Raw genomic sequence first — 24,341 nt, 5'->3', positions numbered from 1 at the left:
TCAGTCGCTCCGTCCACCCAAAGGTTGCGAGATTCCGCCAATCCATCGCATTGAATCCATTTTCATTGGCTCCCCCAGCTCTAGATTGGTCGGCATTGTTGGTCGACCCATTGTCGGGAGCCCTGCGCGGTCTGTTGTTTTGAACCACACTTACTACAACTATGTTTGGTGCTGTCATTGTTGTTCCCATGAGAAGCTAGGGAAAGGGGTTCGTCCATCCTTGTAGAGCCCCGCATGCAAGGATAAGGCTGCGTACTCTGAGAGGTCTCCAGGTATCCCAGAGTCATTTTTTTAGACACCTCACCCAGGTGCCATTCATCTTTCGGCACGGTTTTCACACCTCCGCTTGGGGGTTAATTCCTTCGGGACCACCCCTGGACAATTGTCCGCGACTGCCTATTTATTTTTGTAACCATATTCAGCAGAAACCCTTGGTGCAGGGACCCTCTATTCGCAACCCGAGGACGCGTTCGGTGGCTTTATCATAGGCCCTTCGGTTTGATTCTAGAGGAATCAAAACCGAACCGAACTATATATATATATATATATATATATATATATACATTGTCCCTACTTTTATTCATTTTAGATAATAGATACTATATAATATAAAAGTGCTTCATTAATATTAATTATACATCCTAATTTAAAAATTGTACATGAAAAACAAAATAATCAGTCGCGTATTAGCGTGCATCTTTGTTTTTCCGTTTTAATCACAAATTAATTGAGTGATAATGAAAACTGATTACACACTCAAATCTTGAGCTAGTTTTTATTTTTTACCGTAAGTGTATTTTATTCCATAAGAATAATTTTTACTTACCCGAGTGAAGCTGCAAATATACCAGCAACAAAAAAGCCAGGCACTCCTTTCAAACTGCCCATAAAATTCATCACGTAGAGTGGTAATAACTGGTCCTGTCCAGTAATTTGCCCGGCTCGCAGAGGGTCGCAATTTTTATAAACACTATACAAAACCATACCAGTCATAAAATTGATCGAGTAGATAAGTATCAGTCCAGCAGAAGATACCCATAAAGCCCTGAAAAAATATTGAAAATTTATTTTTCACAATAGACTGATCTCTTGATAAAAAAAAAATATATAGCCCGCGAAAAACATACAGAATTTCTTCTTCGTTTAAACACTAATTTAAAAAAAAATATTGGAAAAAATAAGAAACTGGGATTTTTCACAAAATGAAATTTCCAAAATGCAGGTGGGAAGATAAAGTAAAATTTAATTCTTTTCTAACACTTATTTCATTTTACCCAATATAATTTTTTAATTCGTGAGCATACAAAGAGGATATTCTGTCATTTTTATGCATGCTGAGTAACTCGTGTATCTACGATGATTTTTTTCAATTTGAAAAATGTAGACCGTTTAAATCAATTATTAAATGGGGTCGATTGTTTATAATTTTAAAGTTTATTTTGTAACAGAAAATTTAACTGTTCCATTTGTAGATAAAAACTGATCTTTTGTAGTTGACTTTAGTTAAAAATTCATATTTTCGGGTTGAAAAAGCGACTGTTTTGCAGAAAATTCATCGATTTCGTTTGAATGTTCAAAAATTTGGTTGACATTTTTTTCTCTTAAGACTGAAACATCTTTCTTGGTTGAAAATTCAACTACAGTGATCTCTCACTTGTTCCAAGGCTCACTTATTCCAAATCACTCAACTGCGGATATTTCAAATGACGAAGCGCATTCACACCCCACCACTGTCCCTGTACAGTCTCGCATGCGTCAGTGGCTGACCAATTAAAAAGAGGCCCGAATAGCTAGAAGCCCTCGTTCGTTGGACGAACGGACGCATGCTTACACCGCACGCAGCGATACAAGGCAGGGGAAGCCAATGAACGTCGCTTAACAAAATCACCTCACGACTCTCGGTAAACGTGGGGGCCCCAGCAGGCTTGGAATATCCGAATGTTTACAATTTTTTACCCAGGAAATAAGTGAGAGTTCACCGTATTTGGTTGAAAATACAACGTTTTTTTGTTGAAATCCAATGTTCCGTATGCAAACTCAACCATTGGGTTGAAAATATATCTCCGTGAGTGGCAAGTTCAACTATTTGGTTAAAAGTCTGACTGCTTTGTTGAAAATTGCCCTAATCCAGGATAAGATGTTCAAAACACAGCTATGTATTTTCATCAAGTATAATATTTGGTAAAATCCGGAAACAATCAGAAAATACGAATAAAATGAATTACTTACTTTCTTACTTGACTGATACTTTCAACGCTTAGGTATTTTTGGATGGACGCTTGATTACTACAAAACATAGTCGCCCAGTAAAAAGTTCCGCCGACAACAACACTCCAAAAACTATGCCTCACAGTGGGGGTTGGATCCATATTGAAAATTTCAAGTCTATCAGTTTGCAAGTTGTCGTTCCACACAGTGGAAAAGCCTCCAGCCCAGGATATTCCATATCCAACAATTAAAAATAATGAGCCCAGAAGAACAGCAGCTTGAAAGGTATCGGTCATTATAACAGCCTTCATACCTCCCTGAAAAAAGATTCTTTAGTTTCTAGTATGATGAAATAAGGTGTTGAATGCAAGTTTCTTTAACGAATTAAACCTAGCCCTGTAAAGTCAGGAAATTTCAGGGAAAACAGAAAAAAGTCAAGATATTTCGATAAACTGAGGTTGAAACTATTCAGGCGGTCCTCACTGTTTACGTTTCCATCCTCCCGAAATCAGTCCAAGATTATTTGAAGGCAATCCCCGACACTGGACTGAAAGCGAGAGTTTGGTGTAAGACATTTTTCTGAACCCCGCCCCATGTAATATTGCCTTCCCTCTACATACACACAAAATAATATGAAAATTTGATAACCTTGGGAAACAAACATGATAACAATTATGTTAATTAAATAAACAAACTTATAATTTAAATAATTTATTTTTAGAATTCATCCTTTGGTTCAAAATTTTATTATTTTGTTGAATATTCAACAATTTCATTGAAAATTAATTCTTTTTGGTTAAAAATTAATCTTTTTAGGTTAAAAAGTCAACATCTTGAAAAAAATTTAGTTTCTTCATTAACTGAAAAATATTTCCTGGTTGAAAATTCTATTCTTCAGCTGAATATTTGAATTTTTGATTTTAAATTGCATCGGATATCGTATTAATTTGATTTTTTCTTGTTAAAAATGAAACTGCTTGGTTGAGAATTAATTTGGTTTGGTTGAGGATTTAACTATTTTGTAAAATATTAATCTGTTTTGATTGAATTTAACTATTTTTTGTTTATAATTGAAATTTTTTGTTTTTGAAATATCCACCATTGAACATTTTTTTAATTTTTTGTATAGCCTAATGTTCATAATTTTAGTTAAACACTTATTTCGCTGGTTAAAAGTTTAAATATTTTGTTGAAAAATAGTTTATTTTTTATTAAAATTATTTTTTTATACTGAAAATATAACTATTCCATTTTTTGTTGAAAGCTGATTTTTTTTAGTAGAAAATTTAACTATTTTGTTGAAAATTTATGTATTTTGTTAAAAATTCATCTTTTTGAGAAGCATATAAATTTTCTAGGTTAAAAATTTAACTTTCTTATTGAAAATTTATATATTTTGTGAAAAATTAATCTTTTTTTGTTAAAAATTAAACTATTCTATTGCGAATTATTTGAAAAAAAATTTTTTTAATGGAGTTTTTTAACTGAAAGTTGAACTATTTGATTTTTTGTGAAGAAATTATCTTTTGTAATTGAAAATTCCACTCGTTGGTTGAGGATTCGTCTTTATTAGTAGACATTTAATCCTTTTGGCTGGGAATTTAACTATTTTGTTAACCATTCATTTCGATTATTAAAAATTTTTTTTTCTAAAATATGAACTGTTCCATTTTAAGTTGAAAACGCAACTATTTGCATCAAAATTTATATATTTTATTGAAAATTTTCCTTTTGTGGTCGAAAAGAAATTTCATTAGTTGAAACTTCATCTTTTTTGTTAAAAATTGATTTCTTTAGTCTAAAAAATAACCATTTTATTAACAATTCGTTTTTTTATACGAAAAATGAAATTACTCCATTTTCTATTTGAAATTTATCTTTTTTGATTGAAAATTTATTTGATCTATGCTTTAAAATTCAAGAATTTCTCAAAATTAACTGTTTCGGTTAAAATTCATGTTTTCTTATTGAAAGCTCAACTTTACTTTTTGCAGAAAATTCGCCTTTCTGACTTAAAAATTCCAAATTTTGGATACTATTTTTTTTCTTTGCGTATTTACTGAAAAATCTTTCAACCATTTGATTCAAGATTTTTGTATTTTGTTGACATTCGTATTTTTTGGTAGAAAAGTAATCTTTCTCGTTGAAAATTTATCTCTTTGGTTAAAAAATCGCCAGTTTTGTTAAAAATGCAATAAACCTAAGCTGTAGTACAGTACCAGTCCGATAGCTTTCCAACTTCGGGGTTGTAGAGGCAAAAAATTGCAGTAATTGCGGACTTATCGAAGCCCCCTATAGATGCACGATATTAGATGCGCGCAAGCGTATGTCATAGGCGCAAATTATGCGCAAAATAGCACACGTGGTGGGAGAACCACAATTAGTGTGCGTGCAGTACGTGTGATGACGTGTTAAGGGGAGCGTACACTTATCGGACGGCAATACCTCCCTAAAATTCTGTATGACAGTTATCACTAAAAGTCTTTGAAATAAATAAGGAAAGAAATTATCTTTTTGTATTAGCAGTATTGATCTCCTATAAGTGTAAGGTTGTTTTCACATGTGATCTGATTAACACATATAATAATATTGAGAATAATTTTTTTCTAGTATAAATATCTAAATATTTATATTAGCTTACCCGAAGGATTAAAAAATTCTGTCGTACATGCATCAAAGTTATATGTAATTCAATTTTATTTTTTTATCCAAATACTCAATTTTTTTAAGGAGCATCTACACGTACCCAAAAAACCGGCTGTTTGTGCACCAATATCAGGGCAAATAACCCCTTTTCAATCTTCCCCTATCCGTACCGAAAAAATGTGACTACCTTTTTTGAATAGTATGTAATTATGTCTCTGGTGTACGACATAATTGATTGATCTTTCTGGTAAGCCAGTCTTCTAAATACACGTATGCAGTACGCTGGAAACGGCTCACGCACGAGCTGGATACGTACCGTTCACCTATCGGACCGCCACTCGAGAAGTAGAAGTTTGCGACGTTGCCAATATTGATGTGCTAACGGAGACAGTGTAGTGTTTATCATTATGAAGAAAGTCAGTATTGAAAGCTATTTTAGAAAGCAATATTTTTTTAATATTCCGAATATCTCTGCAAAGCTTCGTAGTTATTTATTTGTATTTTGTGGTGAACATAATTTAAATAAATAGATATATAAATAGATAATACGATCAACCAAATTAGGAAGTTCACAAACGCTTCTCTAGCGGCGGTCCGATAGGTAAACGGTATGTAAGCAGCTCGTACCGCAGCAGCGCGACAGATCTCACGCGATTGGTAGGTGCGTTGTGTATGTGTTTGGACGACTCGTGCGTGAGCCGTTTCCAGCGTACTGCACACGTATTTTCTTGTGCGAACACCTTCAAGGCACTTCAAGCGGGTCTCGGTTCCGCTTACTCCACTATACGTCTAAAAGGATGAATTCGTGCACGAACTATTTTTACTACATAATGTAAAAGCAATTATACTGTTTTGGACAAAGAGCTTTTTCCGGAATTTTTTTCGTGATTGCAAATGTTTTTTTTTGCGCCTGAAACTGGTAACACTCCAAATATTCTGTACGCTGGGCCACAGGTTTCAACCGCGAAAATCCATTTTCAATTTAAAAACAAAAAAAAACATTTTCCGGAAAAAGCTTTCTTTCCAAAACATTATAATTGCCCTTAGATTATGTAGTAAAAATATTATGTTCAACAATTCTCTTTATATATGTATAGCGGATCAAGCGGAACCGACTTGTTTGAAGCGCCTTAATAATTGCAATTATTTCATTAAAGTGGTCAGCTACCGAAACGTTGCTTAGTTTATTGTTAAAGCAATAAAGTCTGGAAAAGTTACCAAAATTTTTAAAAAATTACTATTATTCCAAAAAGGCTAATTGCTTCAATAAACTTTCAGCCTTAATGAAACTCACCTGAGATGCGTAAAAAATGCAGACTACATAGACTAGAGTCACAGCAACATAAGTATTTAGGGCCGTAACTGAAACACAATGTAGACTAATTAGAACATAATTTGTCAAAAAAGCATTCATTGTCAGCAATCGTTGTATTTTCAAGATTTTGTCAATAGCCTATATGATAAGCCATCTTCTTTCATCCGGATTTTTCTGGATTCGCAACAGAAACACAAATTGAGCTAATTAGAATATGAATGGTTAAAAAAGCAATAATTGTCAGCAATCGTTGGATAAGAAGATGATCTAAAAATGCATGGAATTTTTTTTAATTTTCATGAATATCGACCGGGAATTGTTTGAATTAATTAAAAAACAATGCTTTTTTTTGTAGACAACAAAAATTATATTTAGAGGTTCCGCAAGCGTCATGAAATTTCCCATATTTCCCAAAAGAAAAAAAAAGTTTTTGTCAATTTTATTCAGGATCGTCAATATTAGGTGAATCGGGTTTAAACTCAACCTTTTTTTGACAATTAGCCATAGAATATAAATCAAATTTTATTTTCGAAGTATCACCACAATAAGTTTGTTTTCTAGGTTGCCAATAAAACCCCATAAATGGAAAACTGGGTTTTTCGCATTTTTGGCACTAATCATAATTTTTTTGCGTTTTTTATACAAATCATTTCTAATAAAAAAAATACTACTTTAGGATAATAAATAGGGGTTCATATAGATTATTTAAACAAGTTATTATTGTTTTAGAAATTTTTCTATTAGAATGAACATAGAAATTTGCAATTTTTCCCAATTTTTCAACTTACTTTTAACTTACTTTCAACTTTTTAAATAGTTTGAGGTAATAGCTAATTGAAGATAATAAACATAATTATTTAAAAAATGTAGTGTTCTTTTTAATAAAATCGTCTTTAAATGATTCTAGAAAGTTGCGGTTTTTCTGAAATGTTCAAGATCTTGTCCACTCTTCAGTCTGTGCGAAGTAATAATTATTGCAATTCAACTTAACTAATTTTTTAAACAAATTATTATTATCTATCTCCTCTATCTCCTCCTATTGTAATTCTAGATGCGTTTTTTTTCTGATCTTTTCATCTTTTTGACCACTTGTTCTTACAGTGAGGTAATAATTAATGCAAGACAACAAATATTATTGTGTAAACAATTCATTATTGCTTATAACTATCTTCTTCTAGAACAAAGTTAGAAAGTCGCCGTTTATTCTGGATTTTTGAACTTATTATCGATTTTTTGGTTACAGCAAACAGATAATGAAGTAAATTAAAACATCAACAATTTTCTAAACAATTTTTATAAGTTAGCTCAATATTCTCTCCGAATAATGCTAAAGAGTATTTAAAAAGACTCAAACTATAATTTTCTTCAAGAAAGCATTTATTTCTGTATGGATTTGAGCAAATTTCTGGGCGATATGCATGAAAATAAAAAAAATATATTTTCACCATCCTATTGGATAGAAAATACTCTGCCAATAGCCTACATGATAAGACATGTTCTTTCAGTCCGATGTTTTCGGCTTTCTTCACCAAACAAAATAATGTTAAATTGATAAATAAAAATTCCACTTATGAGGAAGTTTGAAATATATATTTACCATGACTTAAAGCTAATGCTGGAGCATAAACGGCTACTGAAGTGTACAAGACCATTTGTATCATGTATAGTCCACTTGCCAAAAGTCTGCAGTGCCGATTAAATCGTAAATTTAAATATTCGTAGCTTGAAGTTAGCCTTAGTTTCATATAAACTGGCAAATAAAGTTGAGACGTTATTGGAATAACTAGAACGAATGCCAGACAGGTCATCCAAAATTGCGTACCCTGAAATCAATTGTAAAGCGTATTAACCATTTCTTACTTAAATAATTTCCTAATTAAAAAAGTTTCAAATGGTGATGTTCTAAATTATTGACGAGTTAAAAATTAAACATTTTTAAATTGGAATGTTTTATGAAGAAAGTTTTTCAGCATAATTTCAAATTCTGAGAACTTACCCGTGTAGAAATTGCCCTAATAGTCCCTAATGATATTGGGGCTTTGTTAGAGACCATTCGTTTTTGGACCATTTTTTGAAAATTTTGGACTATTTTTGGAAATAGCGAAATTTTAGTGAATTATTGTTCTCGTCTTGAATTGATAATCATAATTACACAGACTAAAATAAATCTTTTAGCAGATTAGTAAAAAAAGAACGTTGTTAATAACGTTTATAGGTTAGGTCATTGTCTCACACGCGGGCCACATGTAGGGAAATAAGGATGTTTATATTTATTCAACTTTAATCATATGAATTGTATATTATTTGTGCGAATTATCTAAAATTATTTTATTCAATTATTTTCATAAAGAGAAAAGAGAACCAATTTTTAAATTATATGAAGACGCTTGAAAATTTGTTTACGAAAATCCTTTTTTATATATTTTTATTATATTAAAACAGTATTCGTAATTTCTTTCGATAGATAAATTGTATTTTTTATCACTATCAACTTTGCAGATACTTGGAACTATCAATTTCATAGAATACTGCATATAAATTCAAAATGATTTTGGCTTCTGAGCTGACTCTAGGATACGTATTGTTTGTTTCCAATTATGATTATTACAATTTTTTCCAAAATCATTGAAACAATTTCAAACAATGAAAAATTACAGAAAATAATTTTACTTCAAATATAATCTAGAGGATGTTTTAATGTTTAGAAAAAATTCTCGTGCTATATTGGAGATATTTTGTCAATGAAAAGAACAAGAACGGCATTTACTTGCACAAGACACCATATTGGGGCCCTACCGAGGGCCCCTAACATTAATTGGGAAATAATAAGGATTCTTGTTACAAGCCTGAACATTTCCTTTGACGGCCTCTAACAATTTTGCGTAACCAAACTAGTACGGCCCCTAACAATTTGCCCCATGCGGACCCTAATAAAAATAGGGAAAACCCATCAGGCCCTCAACAATATCCCATTAAGATTTCTACATGGATAAATTTAAAAACAATACAAATTCAAATGAACAGAAAGTTTACGGGCATATTTTCATCTTTTTCACATTTGATTCACAATTTCATATGGGATTCATTGAAGAATTCATATTTTCGGGTTGACAATTCAACTGTTTTGTGGAAAATTCGTCTTGTTTCAGCTTTGAAATCGAGCAATTTGATAGAAAAATAAAGAATTTGATTGAAAATTAACTTGTTCGTTGAAAATTCATATTTTTGGTTGAAAATTATTTCAATATTTAGTTAAAAAATTTTCTTTTTTGGATAAAAATCCAACTAGTTGGTTGAAAGTTCCAAAAATTTGTTAAAAGTATTTTTTTTCTTACAAATTAATTTTTTTATCTGAAAATTTAACTATTCTCTTGTTGATTGAAAATTTATCCTTTATAATTTCGAAACTCCACAGTTTGGTAGAAAACTGATGTATTTTGTTGCAAATTCGTCTTTCTTGGTAGAACATTATTTTTTTTTTTTTGAAATCCATCTTTTAGTTGAGGATCTAACTTTTTTTTAAGTTGTTCTTTTTTTGTTGAATTTAACTGGTTGAGAATTTTTTTTAGATTAGTTTTTTTTTATAAAAACTTAACATTCCATTTCTGGCTTCTTTTTTTAAGTAAAAACGTAGCTATTCAGTTGAAAATTAAACTTCTTTAATTTAAATTAACTTTCTTGCTGAGAATTCTTCTTTTCAGCTTGAAAACTCAAATATTTTTTTAAAAATTCGTTTCTCTGCGTAAAAAGTTAATCTCCCTTTTTGAAAAATTCATTTATTTTGTTGAAAATTCAACTATTTTGTTAAGAAATCGTATTTTTCAGTTAAATTTAACAGCTGAAAACTTCGTTTTTAAGTAATTTTTTTAACTTAAAATTTTATTATAGTATAAAAGTCATCTTTCTTGGTATAACAGGATCTTTTTATTGGAAATTCAGCTATTTGAATGAGAATACTATTATTTTTGGTTGAAAATGCATCATTGTGTGTTTAAAATTCAACTTTTTTGTTAAAAATTTAACTACTTGAAAATTTATTTGTTACTGGCATCCTTTTGTTAAAATTCAACGAACTGCGAAAAACTTCGTCTTTTTGTCTTAAAAATTTAAGTGCTTGGTTTAAAGTTCAACTATATTGATGAAAGTTCGTCTCTTTTGTTTTAAAAGTTGTAATGTGAAAGTTGTAACAACTACGCAGTTTATCAACGGCCCCTAAAAAGCCATCATTTATCAACAGATTTCATTTTATTTTTTCAATTTTAGTAGAATTTTCACAAAATTCAAAGATTTATGAATCCTTACGATGAAAATTCAAAATAAAAAATCGCGAAACACTTCGACTGGTTAAAGGATTGTTGTCATAATAGAAATACAGAAATCTTATTTATAATTAATAAAATATAAATTAAATAATTGATAATCATTGTAATTAATTTCACCTGCGAGTACATTTCAGCGGGATTTCCAAGCAATTCAATAGCAGTAACAAAACTGGCAGCGAGTGACATTGCCATTGGAAAAGTTCCCATACTAGAACCTCCTAATAGAAAATCTTCACTGGTTTCTTGCTTTTTAGAAAAAAATCCATAAAATGTTCCAATTAGGCAGGAAATGCCCAACATCATTCCCAATACCGTATAATCAGCCCAGGAAAAATAATTTAATAACTTCGGATGTTCTTTGAGACATTGTTCCTCCTCCACCGTCTTAGTTCGTTGCTCTGCTGACGATGCAGAAGCAGCGAAGAACAGAATTAGTAGTTGCATGCGCATCTTTACAAATTCTGAAACACAAAAAAAAACATTTTTCAAATAGTTGAAAACTTTCGATTTTTAATTTTACTTTCCCTTTTCCTATTTTCACCTTCAATATTTTATACGAATGCATAATTAAATAAGTTAAGTGAATAAAAGAGGGGGGGAGGGAATTATAAACAAAAAATAATGTAGTGTCTGCGTGATAAGCTAACTAAGCATATCTTGATTAAGTAAATTTTTATTAATTGAGATGAACCAGAAGCTTATATAAAAAGTTAGCTTCTTTATTCGCCGATCACTTGAAGTAATTTGATCCTTGCACTTGAAATCTATGGTAATCATGATTGTCTCTCGGAGTCAAGGGTAATTGAAAATTCCGTATGCTGATATTTTATTGAAACTAACGAAACGCGCTATTAAAAAATTCCACGTCTTTTATATCAGAATTTTTCCAAAAAAGTTGAAGCTAATTCTTGGATACAAAAAAAAATTATGCAATTTTAAATCTTATTTTTATCAGACGTATATATCTAAACTTTGGTCGCTTTTGTGAACACATTTCTTAAAATCTAAGACTAAAATAAATAAATAAAAATTTATTCGTGTAATTTATAATTTAAAAGATTGCACCTCTGCGGATTCGAACCCCTGAAGACAATGGCCAAACTTCTAAACGTAACCAGATAATCTGTAAACACGTGCAGCCATTGCACAGCGGATTGCATTGAGAACGTACTGTTCATAACTCAATTCATAACTGATTTTGATGCTTTCTTTATAAATGCTTCATAAGTACTTTAAGCTTGATTTTTAAATCTCATTTTGTAGACTTCATTATTTAAACAAATATAACGAGCAAATTAGACATATTAACCATTTTTTTCTTAACAGAAAAAAAGTAAGTGAAATCATTATGTATCAGAATGAAAGTACATATAGCTGCGGATTATGAAAAATTAGTTTAGAATTGAACCCGAATATTATAAAGAAATTATTTAAACAATTATGTGGATGTGGTACTCAACCACAGAAAAAAGTTTTCTAAAATTAAAAAATATTGTTATATGAATATTTTAATAAACACACTGTACATTTATAGATTTTGTCCATTCCACGGTTTATTCAGAGTGAAACTAATTCAACATCATTTGAAAATTATGATTTGTTAACCAAGAAAAATTCGAACTTTAAAATTATAAAAATAATAAATATACTATTTTTTAACAAAATAAAATTAACAATGATATTTAACAATAATTAAACAAATACTGTAGACGCAAAAACAGAATAAAGTTAAGTTCATACTTTTTAATTAATAAGAGTAAATAATGTTAGAATTCAACATTTTCATTCAATAGAAATTTTGTTATTACATCTCCTTGGACTTGGCTTTAAATATTAATGTTTTTAGTAATAAAAATAATTATAAAAAATCATTTTGTCTATAAAAATCTCTATTTTTTATTATTATTTAATAACAATGCCCGCTTGTAATTATTGAGAAGTTTACCCACTAAAACTCCCATATCAAGATTAACAACAATATTTCAGCTTTAAAAACACATTTTCTTGGTAGAACTTCAACATTGATCTATCTGCAACATGAATTATTAAATGAAAAAAATTTTTTCATTAAAAATCCACGTGTAATATTTGTTTATGCTATTGAGCACCACGTTGCAGTAAAAAGTTCTTAAGTCACTATAAATGATACATTATACATTTAACTAGTATATAGGCTAAATCCTTATATTCCATTTTGTTACACATACTGCAGGTTTGGTTAGCATCGATGACATAAGAGAGGCCATTAAAATATAGCTTCATTTCAAATTCACGACAGACTCTTAATTGACTAACAATTCGTAATTTAGTTAGGCAAGTCTTAAATTGAAGGTTCGCTTCTGTGGAAGCCAGGTGGGTTATGTTTTTAAAGAGCTTATCAAAATTTAAGTTAATTACTTTATCTATGGCTTTGGAAAGGAGATTATTTGACCATTTACAGAGGATGTTAGTTCTTTCCGCAAAAATCCCCGTCTTGTTTTGAAGCCATCGTTCGTACTATTTACTTTGTTAACTTCAGATTTAAAAGTGGAATGTACGGAACGACTGAAAATTGCCAAAAATTAAAATGCCCCACACTGTAATAAAAATAATGAATTGGAAAATTCCCGAGTAATACAATTCTTGAATTGTAGTAGCAGTTAATAATATCATTGAATTGAAAAATTCAAGAATAATAAATTTTCCGGCAGAAGACTGCTGACTTATAAAATATCTGAATTTGAAATTTTCCGAAATTAAACACTAAAAATAATATTGTAAAAGTAATCTTTCATTATTGTATTTGTAATCAATACATATTTATAAAAAATTCTAATCGTTTAATTATGGGGATTTTTCAATTACGATATTTTATAATTCGGCAATTTTCTGTCGGGAATTTTATTATTCGGGAATTTTCCAATTTGGTAATATTATAAATTGTAGAGAGTTTTATTATTTAGTCATTTTCCCGTTCGGGAATTTTATTATTCAAGAATTTTATTGTTCGGAAACTTTCCAATTAGGTGTTTTTATTTTTCGGCCATTTTATTATTAGCGAATTTCAATATTCAGGAATTTTCCAATTTGGTATTTTTATTTTTAGGCAATTTTATTATTCGCGAATTTTATTATTCGGAAATTTTCTAATTCGGGAATTTTACTATAGGAAATTTTATTTTTCGGTATTTTTCAGTCGTCCCGAACGTACTACCGAACTAAATGCACAGAGAGTATTATTTTAATTGCTTGTAACATCGTGCTTAAAAGAACGAGAAAACATTTAAAATAGAAAAAAAATTATTCTCACTTCGGTACTGTCATGATACAAAAAAATTGTACTAAAACCTTGTTTAGTTGACCTCCTTTAGTGGCAAATAAAGTAGCATTAGAATAGAGCGATTCGAAAGTATATTTTTGGAGGACTGTTTCAATACATAGCCTTCTAAAAAATATTTCAAGCAATCTGTTTTCTTCCATATTAGCGTGGGAAATCAACTAATTATACACCGTTTTAAATACTTTCAAGTTTCTTCAATTAATCCCTGCTTATACCCTTCTGAAGTTGTCAAGGGTGTTTCTAGGCGAATAGAACAGGCATTTAAAAAATCTGCATTAATCAAAGTTGATTTCTATCAGATATCGCAAAGCCTAGACTTCTTCCACGTAAAGAGCAACTGCATCCAAAATTCCAATTGCATTAACCACAACCCAAGAGTAAACTTTACTTTGATTTAGGATCCCGCACATTATACATAGCAAGAGAAATTTTCTTCACGAAGCGGTCCTCAACTTTTTGAAATTTACCAGAAGTCGAAACGGGAACCCCAAGTTAAATATAGGCACCGGCCAATTCAAGCATGTTAGTATTATTTCACTTGAGAAGCCATTAAAAGGAGGCCATTAAGGAGGCCATTAAAAGCAAAGTATTATTCTAGGATTTTTATTTTGTCCCTAGCATCATGCCTAGCATCTTTCTCAGAGTAAGAGCAACCACAGTTGAACTTCAAGTTGGCGTTTCCATACAAAGAACGCAGAATTCTTATAAGCTTCTCACTTACGCCGAGAGCATGAAGCTTGTACCAAAGTTTCTCACAGTTTCTCGCGATGGACGAAATCAACAGCTCGTTTGAAATCTAAGAAAATAACAGTTACTGAATCTTTTTTACCAAAGCAAAAATGCATACGCAGCACCTAGTACAAAGTGAGCAAGTGATTATTTCTACAGTTATTTAGATCTATTGACCCACACCGACTATTAGGATGATAGAAACGTAATTTAAATAATTTTCTGAAAGACTGCGCTAATAATTTTTCATACTCCAGATACGATTTTCTTAAAATTAGTGCACTGTGAGTTGACCCGAAGATTTCCACGATCACTTGATTTAAGAGCTTGAGCAGAGTTCCTATAGATTAGCATGCCTGCGTCATGCGCGGCTATCTATATTGCTGTTATTAAATTATGACACAATTCTTCTTTATTGTCATTATTTATGCAAATTTGTGGGCACTATGATAGTACATTAAAAAGGTCTTCCCACTTTCTTGTTTCCATTTGATGAATGTTAATACCGGAGTAGAATCAATTGTTTCCTTAAAAGCAGATTCGTCAAAACAAGGTTGGTTTATTTTGCTGCGTTCAGTAGCCGCAAATTATCTAATATGACCCCGATTATCAGAGAGGGAACCTATTTAATTTAAGATAGAGAGAGTCTGATTCTGGCACAAAATTTGTATCCAATAAAATTTCCTCATCCATGCCATTCAAAACGGCAACACGAGAAATAAAATCCCCAATAGTAGAGCATTAAAATTCGATGAAGAATCGCTGGCAAGGGAGTATAAAATATTCTGTAGCAAGTCAACACTAAATTCAGGGTCCGCAGCTGGTGAAAAAAATAAGTTATAAACTAGATAGCCATAGGTTTCTGATTTTTGATTGGCTGTGTGAGTAGATTAAAATATTTTTAACTAGAGTAAGCAGACGCCATCTAACTCAGCCGTTTATTTAACAGTCAAGTTTCACCAAGGGTACAGCCACTTATATTCCAACAGCATGCTCTGACTTGATCATCAACATAATTCACAATACTTTGGTTAGTGGTAACTCACTTACAGGGATAGTTAAAATCTTGCTTCGAGGATGCACATAAAAAACAGAAGATAAACTTTACATCGATTTCCGATGAAAGATTCGCTGCAACAAAAATTAACTTTACAGGATAAACTTTAAACAAATATCGGTTAAACTGTCTTTTGTTTTCTCATGACAGCACATGTGTTTTAGAAAACGCGAAGTGTTCTGAATAAAACTGTTTCCCTCTAAAAAATTTCCTACAACAAATTTTATCATTACTTTCCTGAAGAAAATTCCTGTCTCCTACATTTATACGGAAACACCAGGTTCCCGATTCGCTTCGTTTGCAACGAAACAGACCACTGATAGTTTTAAACAGCAACTGTGTTATCCCCCGGGGCACACTATGTGTGACTCAGGCCCTTAAATCGATTTTTGTCAGGAATGATTATTTTCGATATGTGTATAATTCCAACGGCTTTGTTAAACCACAAAAATTTATTCTACAAGGTTTGAAGTATATTTAAGAATGGTTTCAAGTGGAGCGGATGAGTAATTTTAAAATGGCAGACTGCGAAAAAGTACGTAGAGTCTCACAAACCAAAACAGTGTGTTCCGTAATCGAAAAAGACAGGTGTGTCCTCCAAGGATTATTGTTTATAGACTTCGGCGACCCAATATTCCCCAGCATTTTATCGGTATTGTTGACAGGTGAACCGGTTATATTATTATTTGCCGTTTGGATTGACCCATCATTACTTAGATTCACCATCAAAAGCTTGCTGCGCTTGACAATTTTTTCCTGACTTATATTTAAGTCCTTTAGAGTCTAGAGTATAGCTGACGTTATACATAAGTAGACATGAGTCGCTAGTGCGGAAATTGATACAAAGTTTCTTGAATTTAGGAGCCACCTATCCTAATTTATTGCGCCTTTGGAAAAATTCTGGGTGCAGATCGTGTTTCGCCTAAAGGTTCACACCTCTAAGTTCAGTCGTCATTCACGCAGATTAAATCCTGTGACACTACTGAAAAAAGAACAGTAAAACTGATCTTTTTTGTCCAAATCGTACTGTTTGAAATGTATCATCCTTGCTTCACAGTTCTGAGTTCTTGTAGCTAACTCAACAATGTTTTTTTTCCGCGACGCTGATTTTCATCGATAGTTTTTCTTCAAGAGAACTTAACAAAACTTTCTTGTGTGGCGCAAAAGCCGTTTTTGATGCTAAGTCAGATACAGCATTGTAATAAAGGCAAACACAGCCGTCTCGCTCAACAGCTCGTAGTATAACTCCTTCATGAATACGATAACTTGAAAAAGGTTGCAGATAAATTTATGGAAATTGAAGAACTTATTTTTAACACGCATATTTTGAAAGTAACCGAAAGATTTCTAAAAATATTGATTGCATTTTTTAACGTTTTATAATATTTTAAAAATCGAGTTTTTATAGTAGAATTTTTTGTAATAACATAATTCAAAGCTGATGCAAGAATATAAAAGATTACTTAGTTTGAGACCAATCCACTCAACTTACTCTCTCCTCTAAATTTTAAACTGAGAACTCTGTCTTGCCAGCGGTATTATCTAAGTGTGATTCTATAAACCAAATATTCTTGTCTTCGGTAGAGGTACCAAGTTACGCTTCGCAATTTCTAAATCTGTTTTTTTACCTTACCTCATGTTTAATATATTAAATATATTGCCGTTCATATACCTTTTCTCACAAGTTTTTATTGTGTTTAATCCTCTTCTGTCTGTATATACTTTTAATCAGGTTTAAAGAAGACCGAATCAAACTAGGCTCGGTGTACGAAACATTGGTCCTTCAGCAACGGATATTTTTCGTTGATTCAGCACTTTAGATTGACTATAAAATTGGCTTTTTGTTCCCGTAATAACCTCAGTGTATTCTATGCAAGTTCAAATGCAAGACCAGTGATTATTCTGGAAAATATAACTGTGAACAATGCATCATTTGTTTCAGAACTCAGAACTTTTCGTGACTCCTACTGCAGCCATTTATTGGCCATCAGCAGCGAATATTTCACACCTGATCCTGTGCTGTAAAAACTATTGTATTATATTCTCAAGTATTATCTGCGCTCCCACATATAGAACTTAGCAGAGAACATCTCAGCAACTAGCCATGAAACAACAGATCAGCGTCTGAGTGAGTACACCAATCTCGCCCTCATAATTTCTGTTCTTTCCCTACATATGAATATGCTTTTCTTTCAATTAATTTTATAGAATGACTCGAATCACAGCAAGATTTAACAAATTTAACTTTGTTAGCAAGAGCTAACAAAGCATGCATCTGAGCTGGATGAGCCTCGAGAAAGTTTTGAGAAAGTGTAATCGACCAAAATTATTTTGAGATATATAATTCTGCCACAGATTTTGTAGGTAATTACGCGCGCGTCTCTATGTTTTTGTGTCATAATCTCTATCAGAAAATAACGGGATAATACCCATTCAAAACGGTATTTCTGTTAAAAACCCAGTTCCAAATGAATTTTCGGATTATTTGAAACTTCTCTCGCTGGAACTGCTGTCTTTCAGTAAATCGCGTGATACGTGGCTCGGCTTCCTCGATGATTTTTCCTCAATAATCGACAAGAATGCAAAGCTATCGGCTATTATAAAATCTAAACACTTGCAACTTTACTCAAAGGGTCAAGCCGTGGAGCTTATTGCGCAGGTATAATTTATACGTCAAAGACATATTCAAAATTAATTGAATATTCCATCTCTGATCAAAGACTTTTCCATTAGAGGTCTACTAAATAATGTATAGCAGCACGTTAGAACCCTTTAAATTCTGGACGAATCAGTCGGTCAATGCGGCAGAGACCTGTAATTTTATTAATGAAAAATAATATAATTTCTACACTTAAAAAAAAATTAGAAAAAAGTTCTTGTCAGTCGTAGCTCCCTGCCTTTCAAGGACTTATAGCCTTTTTAGAGCGTAGAGCGAAATGAGATGATACGAAATCAGCTTAATCGCGTATTGAATTAGTTAACTGAAAAGTGTTCCGCTTCTCACTCATGATCAAATAGCACCCTTTTGCAGCAGTCAGCGCACCAAATTTATGTATACCTTGCGGGGACCAGCATAGCATTTTTTTCATTTGAAGTTTTTTAATTTTTCTCCTGTAGAATAATTTTGTAAAAAAAATCTCTTTCCTTAAATTGTTTAAAATGTACTAACTGCACAAGCAAGTGCAATGGTGAGTTTTGCCAGAAATTCCAGTAAAAGCAATTTCACTCGCAATTTCCTTCCAGATCAATTAACGCCAGAGAATCTATGGCAATAGTGGATATTGTAAATAATGAAGGTGCTGTCTAGCAATTTGTCTATTGCCCGACAACGGTTTTTAATCTCTTTATTTGACAGGAAAGTTTTCTTCACTTACGAATTTACGTGAAAAGCCTGTAGACATTACAATTTTAACTTTAGACTTAACGTCGACTGCTGTGCACCATTCTGTACCGGCCACAATTTGATCGTGATACAACACGTATAAAGAAAATGTTGAATTTCTTATCCAAAAGGAATTAAATTATTTATTTTCGTCTTTTAAAATTGATCGCGAATCTCTACAAATTCCTAAGAGTATTTTCTTATCTGATCTTAATTTTAAGAAGGTAGACGGACCTAATGCTGTTATTGGCGCGGATTGTAGACGCAGGAAAGTCATACAGGATACCTTTATCTAAGCATAAACCGTAAAGTAGTCCAATATAATATAACGCAAATCCAAATCTCTTTTTTAAACAGGGTCAAACACGATTATACTCTTTAGAAAATCGGTTTCGAAAAATACTAAACTCCTGCCCCCTACACTGAGTTTCCTAGGGAATACAAGCAACTCAATCATATGTCACCTTTTAATGACGAAACTACTTCTCACGGATTTTATTTGTGCTGCCAAGCGGTGATAAGGAAAGATAGCCTTACTACTAAAGCTTTCTGGATCACGCGTCAAAGGTTGATTCTTCTCTCCAGGACGATTTTTTTAGTGCGAATAATTCGATTTCGGTCTCGAATATACGCTCTGACCGTGGATATAGCAAAAACGTACCGTCAAATAAAGGTGCATCCTGAGGACACCCTTTATCAGAAGATTGCATTTTGCGCGAATCTAGACGAACCTATGAAAATATTTAGTTTAAACCAGGTCATCTATGGTATATCGTGCGCATCCTTTCTTTCTATTCGTGCTCTACATCAATTAGCGCACGATCAAGGTTCAGCGCATTCGCTGCCGGTCTCGGTTTTGAAACTAGATTTTTTCGTTGACGACTTGCTAACGGATGCCAATACGCGCAAAGAATCCTCCGAAATGATCTTATTCAAGTTTTACATAAGGAGGGTTGTCATTTTCGAAAATAGGGTTTCAACGATCCGTCCCTTATTTTTAATCTCTAGAGTAATCGAGAAAACGCTTACGTAGCACTTAATTCATCTGTCTCGAGACAAATACTTGGCATTCGATGGAAGTCAGGTGGTAACTATTTTTTATATTGTCAATTGACCCGATCCTGGAAAAATATTCTCTAAGTAATCTATTTTGTCGCAGACAACGAAAGTTTTCGATCCTCTGAGCCTGCTTGGACCAGTCATTGTTAAAGCCAAGTCCATGATTTAGCTTCTGTGGGAAGCGAACGTTACCTGGTTGGAGGAAGTACTACCTAATATTCACACATTTTGGATCGAATACTTATAGCAACTTGCGCTGCTATAAATGATGCCCGTTTTAATTGTTTCGTATTGGTATCTAAATTTTCCTGAATATAAATGCGCGCTTTATGCTGTTCAAGCCAGAAAGCTTACGGGGCTTACATCTATTTGAGTTGCACTTATGATACTGGTCAGTATTACGCAAATATGCTATGCTCAACATTAAGAGTCGCCACTGTAAACACGGTATTTCTATCATGTTTGGAGCTTTATGCTTCTCTTTTGATCACAAAATGACAAAATGTCGTAATTCACGCTCTAAAAAATGAATTAAACAATATCTTCTTTTGGTAAGATTTGACGGTTTATCTTCAGTAGATAAATACGCCACCCCACTTCACGATCGTAATTGGCTAGCCCAGACTCAATATACGTAGCCTAAATTAGAAATACAGCTTAAAGGCACCCCTGAATTTTAAACTTCTACTCTGGTCGAAACTTACCTGCTTTTTCTCAAATCTAATTGGAATTTTCGGGAAAAATCTTTCTCACTTCCAAAGCTGCAAAGAGTTTTCGCCTTTTACCTGCACTTCATTCATAATAGAAAGCGTGAGGATAGGCGCACTGCTAGCCTGACTGTTTCTAAACTCGATGCCTCTACGGATCGAATAATTCAGTTGATAGAAGCAAGCAATTTTTCCTTAAAAATTGACTGCTCATAGCAAGAAAAATCTATTAGCAATATGAGCAAGCTTTTATCTCTGAACTCTCTTTTAGATTAGGCTATTCTTAAGGTAGGGGGTAGACTTATCGTAGATAGACGTCGGGGGTCTCTTATCATACGTCATGAGCTCATACGACTCAACCACGCGGGATCTCAAACGACCTTACATGCAATTAGAGAACGTTATTGGATTGTCGGTCTTAATACTACTCGTAGCACAATACACCAATGCGTTCCGTGTTTTCGCGCCAAGCCTCGCAGTGCACCCGCGAAACGAATCCAATTTACCCAATTTTTTGATTCACACTGATGTTGAACATTGCTGTCCTTTTTTCGTGAAGTTAAAGCGACATCGAAAACGCAATAAAATTAAATGCTTTAGGCAATTTCAATTTGTCTTGCAATTAAGGCTACACATCTTGAATTGTTGAGTTAGCTCACCACAGGAGCGTGCCTTGCAGCTTTAAAAAGATTCTTCGTGCGTTGTGGAAAATTCAGCTCCTAAATTTCTGAAAAAGCTACCAATTTTGTGGAGGCCACCCATGAACTTGCAGAGCTTCAAGACTTACGGTTGTCTGACGAGCATAACAAAAATGTGTAAGATTTTTTTAACTAACCAAAGGCTTAATTGCAGTTGTATTGCTCCTCGCTTTCCGCATTTAGACTGATTATGGAAGGCTGGCGTGAAGTCATATGAAAAGAAACTTCAACGCACCATAGCTGGGACTCTGCCAACTTTTAAGCAGCTTTAAACTTACATAATTGAGATTAAACAAATTTTGAATTCCCGTCCTCTTCGGCCCCCATCATCTAATCCTAACGATTTTTGTCCTTTAACTCCTGAATACCTTTTGATCAATGAGCTTTTCGCGAGCTTTTCTCAGGCAAATCTGAGTCACATTGCTGTCAACCGATTATCCGCCAGAAAACAATTGCAGCTACTAAGACAACATTGTTCAACTCGGTGGAATAAGGAGTATTTAAATGAGCTCACCACTCGCACCAAATGGTAAACGGGCTCTAGCAGTAGTGCCACCACCAGGTCCTTGGTAGTCATGAAGAAAGAAAATGCGCCACCCTTGCACTGAAAGCTAGGTCGGATAATATTTTCCAACCCTTGAAAGGATGGGTTCTACGAATATTAGGCTATTGTTCTTTTACTGTTAAGAAAGCATCTATCATCTTATTACAAATAAGCTTTAGTCTATCTTTCCGTCACGGATCAGGATTAGGCTAACTTCATTTTTTATGAAATTTAGAAAACACGTAGAAGTATCAAAAGAAATAAAAACCTTACAAAATGTCTTAGCTTGTAAGTTATATAAGCCTAAATTACACTATAAACTGTAATACAAAATACTGGAGTTTTAAATTCGTAGGAAATTTTCCGACAAATAATAGGTTATTTAGTCCTGCTGAAAACATAGCCAAATGAAGTTAGCCTTATTCTTAACCCGTAGCAAAAGGATAGACAAGCTTATTTGTAAGAAGATAACATGACGCTTTTTAACGGTAATGGAACAATAGCCTAATATTCGTAGAACCCATATCGATATGCAATGTCAGTTTAGATCTTTCCTTATAATTTATGGACATGTATAGTTATATAATTTATCTTCTTTGTATTTTATTTCCTGTTCTCTATTTTAAAGTCTGATCGTCCAAAAGGAGTCGATATGTTACGTACAGAACGTAAGGATTCTACAATTGTATTTTTCACTCCATAATTTTAGGTTTATTTTATAGTTTGTATATTTCAAAACTTCCTCTTTGACCTTCTGCACGTTTACCTGCAATTTATTTTTGTATTATACGTTCATTATAAGAACGTACTTTACCCTAACTTTCCTCGCAAACTGTTTCTGTTATGTTTATATCTTTCAGAATCTGTCTAAGATGGTGCTAGTTTTCAAATCCTAAGATTTATTATGCTTTTCTCTTATTATCCTTTGAGTCTCAGCGACTATTCTGCTTAAATGTTTTATTGAAGGTCAGCTAGCCCATCACTGTGTCTCGGATTATTATTATGGAAAATTCTATCAGAGTCTCTTTGGGCATTCACCTAGCTCCTCCGAACCACCCCAACTGGTCCATTATAAATCGGATTTTGTACTTAACCTCATGTTTATTATACTCGTATTAAATACTAGCTGTGCCCTGTGGCGACGGCTTTGCCGTCGCGGTAGTCCGCTGTCAGTATTACTATGCATCAAGAACAAACGGAAATGCCATAAAAGTTGTATATTGCATAATACTGGAATAAAATCAACATACAATTTTGAGTATTTATCATAGAATTTGGGTTTGAAAAATGTAAAGTCAATAGTGAAATCTGAAGTAAACTTGAAAAGAAGCTCATAGAAAGTAAAATAGAAATAAACAAATTGAGTACAGAACATCGAAATTGTATTTTTTTAATTTTGATTGTAAAAATTGTATTTAAGTTGTCCAATTCAGTTTCCGAAAATTCCAAATCACTTTTAAAATTTCTGCAGAGCTTAAAGAAAACTCTTAATGCGAAGAAAATAATTAAGAACTAAAACACAAAAAATTAAAACGGCGTTTTCAAATTTTAAACCATAAAACTCGTACTAAAGTCACAGAATTTGATTTTGAAAAATTCGAAGTCTACAGTGAAATTTGAGCTAAACTTTGAAAAGTCTCTGAGGACGTAAAACAGAAATATGAGTTTGAATACAAAAAATGTTAATTTTTTTTAATTATAAAAATTATACTCCAGTCATTGAATCCAATATTTAGAATTTTGAAATTAGTCGTGAAATTCTAACATAGTCTGCAAAAGGACTTCAAAAATTTGAGCTTTATATATAGATACTCTCACGACCTGACTGCGAGCCCAAAGAATATTTGTAAAAAATCTGATGCTGATTCGTCAAAAACTGCATCTCTGCCCCCTTCCCCACCTGCCACATTGCTTCGCATGCACACCCCTAACTCTTACGACCTATTTTGGAGCCCAAGAATATGTATGCCAAATTTGGTGACGATTAGTCAAAAACTTTTTATTTGCATAAGCATCATCAGCTTTAGGTCACTTGATTTGATATGCGTATATAGATATACAGGCAATTCTATTTTGCATTTATAATTTTAAAAAAGCTATTCGGAATTAGCGATTTGGTTTGCGTTAGGAACCATCCCTAGCAATTAATTTACACGTGTTTAGAAAAAATTTAGTGCCAATTGGTAAAAAACTGCGATTTAGCCGATTAGTCAACAACTGCGGCAGTTCCCCCTTCCTTGTCTTAATCGCTTCTGTGCCCCCCATACTCTAAATACCTACCCAAGAGCCCAAAGAATATGTATAATAAATCTGATGCCTATAATATCAAAAACTGCAAACGTACCCCATATACCC

The 24,341-nt window shown here is 32.7% G+C and overlaps 1 protein-coding gene across 1 annotated transcript in view; it reads right to left on the bottom strand.

The window, feature by feature from the left end:
* Positions 1-24,341, bottom strand: part of LOC117177265 (sodium-coupled monocarboxylate transporter 1-like) — a 42,416-nt gene that overhangs the window by 10,823 nt on the left and 7,252 nt on the right. The window contains exons 2-6 of the mRNA XM_033367853.1: positions 10,609-10,952; positions 7,767-7,992; positions 6,149-6,216; positions 2,230-2,525; positions 827-1,045 (exon numbers count right to left, since the gene is read on the bottom strand). Coding sequence (XP_033223744.1) covers positions 827-1,045; positions 2,230-2,525; positions 6,149-6,216; positions 7,767-7,992; positions 10,609-10,941 — 1,142 coding nt within the window. The 5' untranslated portion in view covers positions 10,942-10,952. The remainder of the gene's footprint in view (positions 1-826; positions 1,046-2,229; positions 2,526-6,148; positions 6,217-7,766; positions 7,993-10,608; positions 10,953-24,341) is intronic.

Source organism: Belonocnema kinseyi, chromosome 7 (genome assembly GCF_010883055.1).
Source record: "Belonocnema kinseyi isolate 2016_QV_RU_SX_M_011 chromosome 7, B_treatae_v1, whole genome shotgun sequence".
Classification (NCBI taxonomy): Eukaryota; Metazoa; Arthropoda; class Insecta; order Hymenoptera; family Cynipidae; genus Belonocnema; species Belonocnema kinseyi.
The sequence above is the reverse complement of the archived record's forward strand: the minus strand, read 5'-3'. Positions and strand labels throughout refer to the sequence as shown.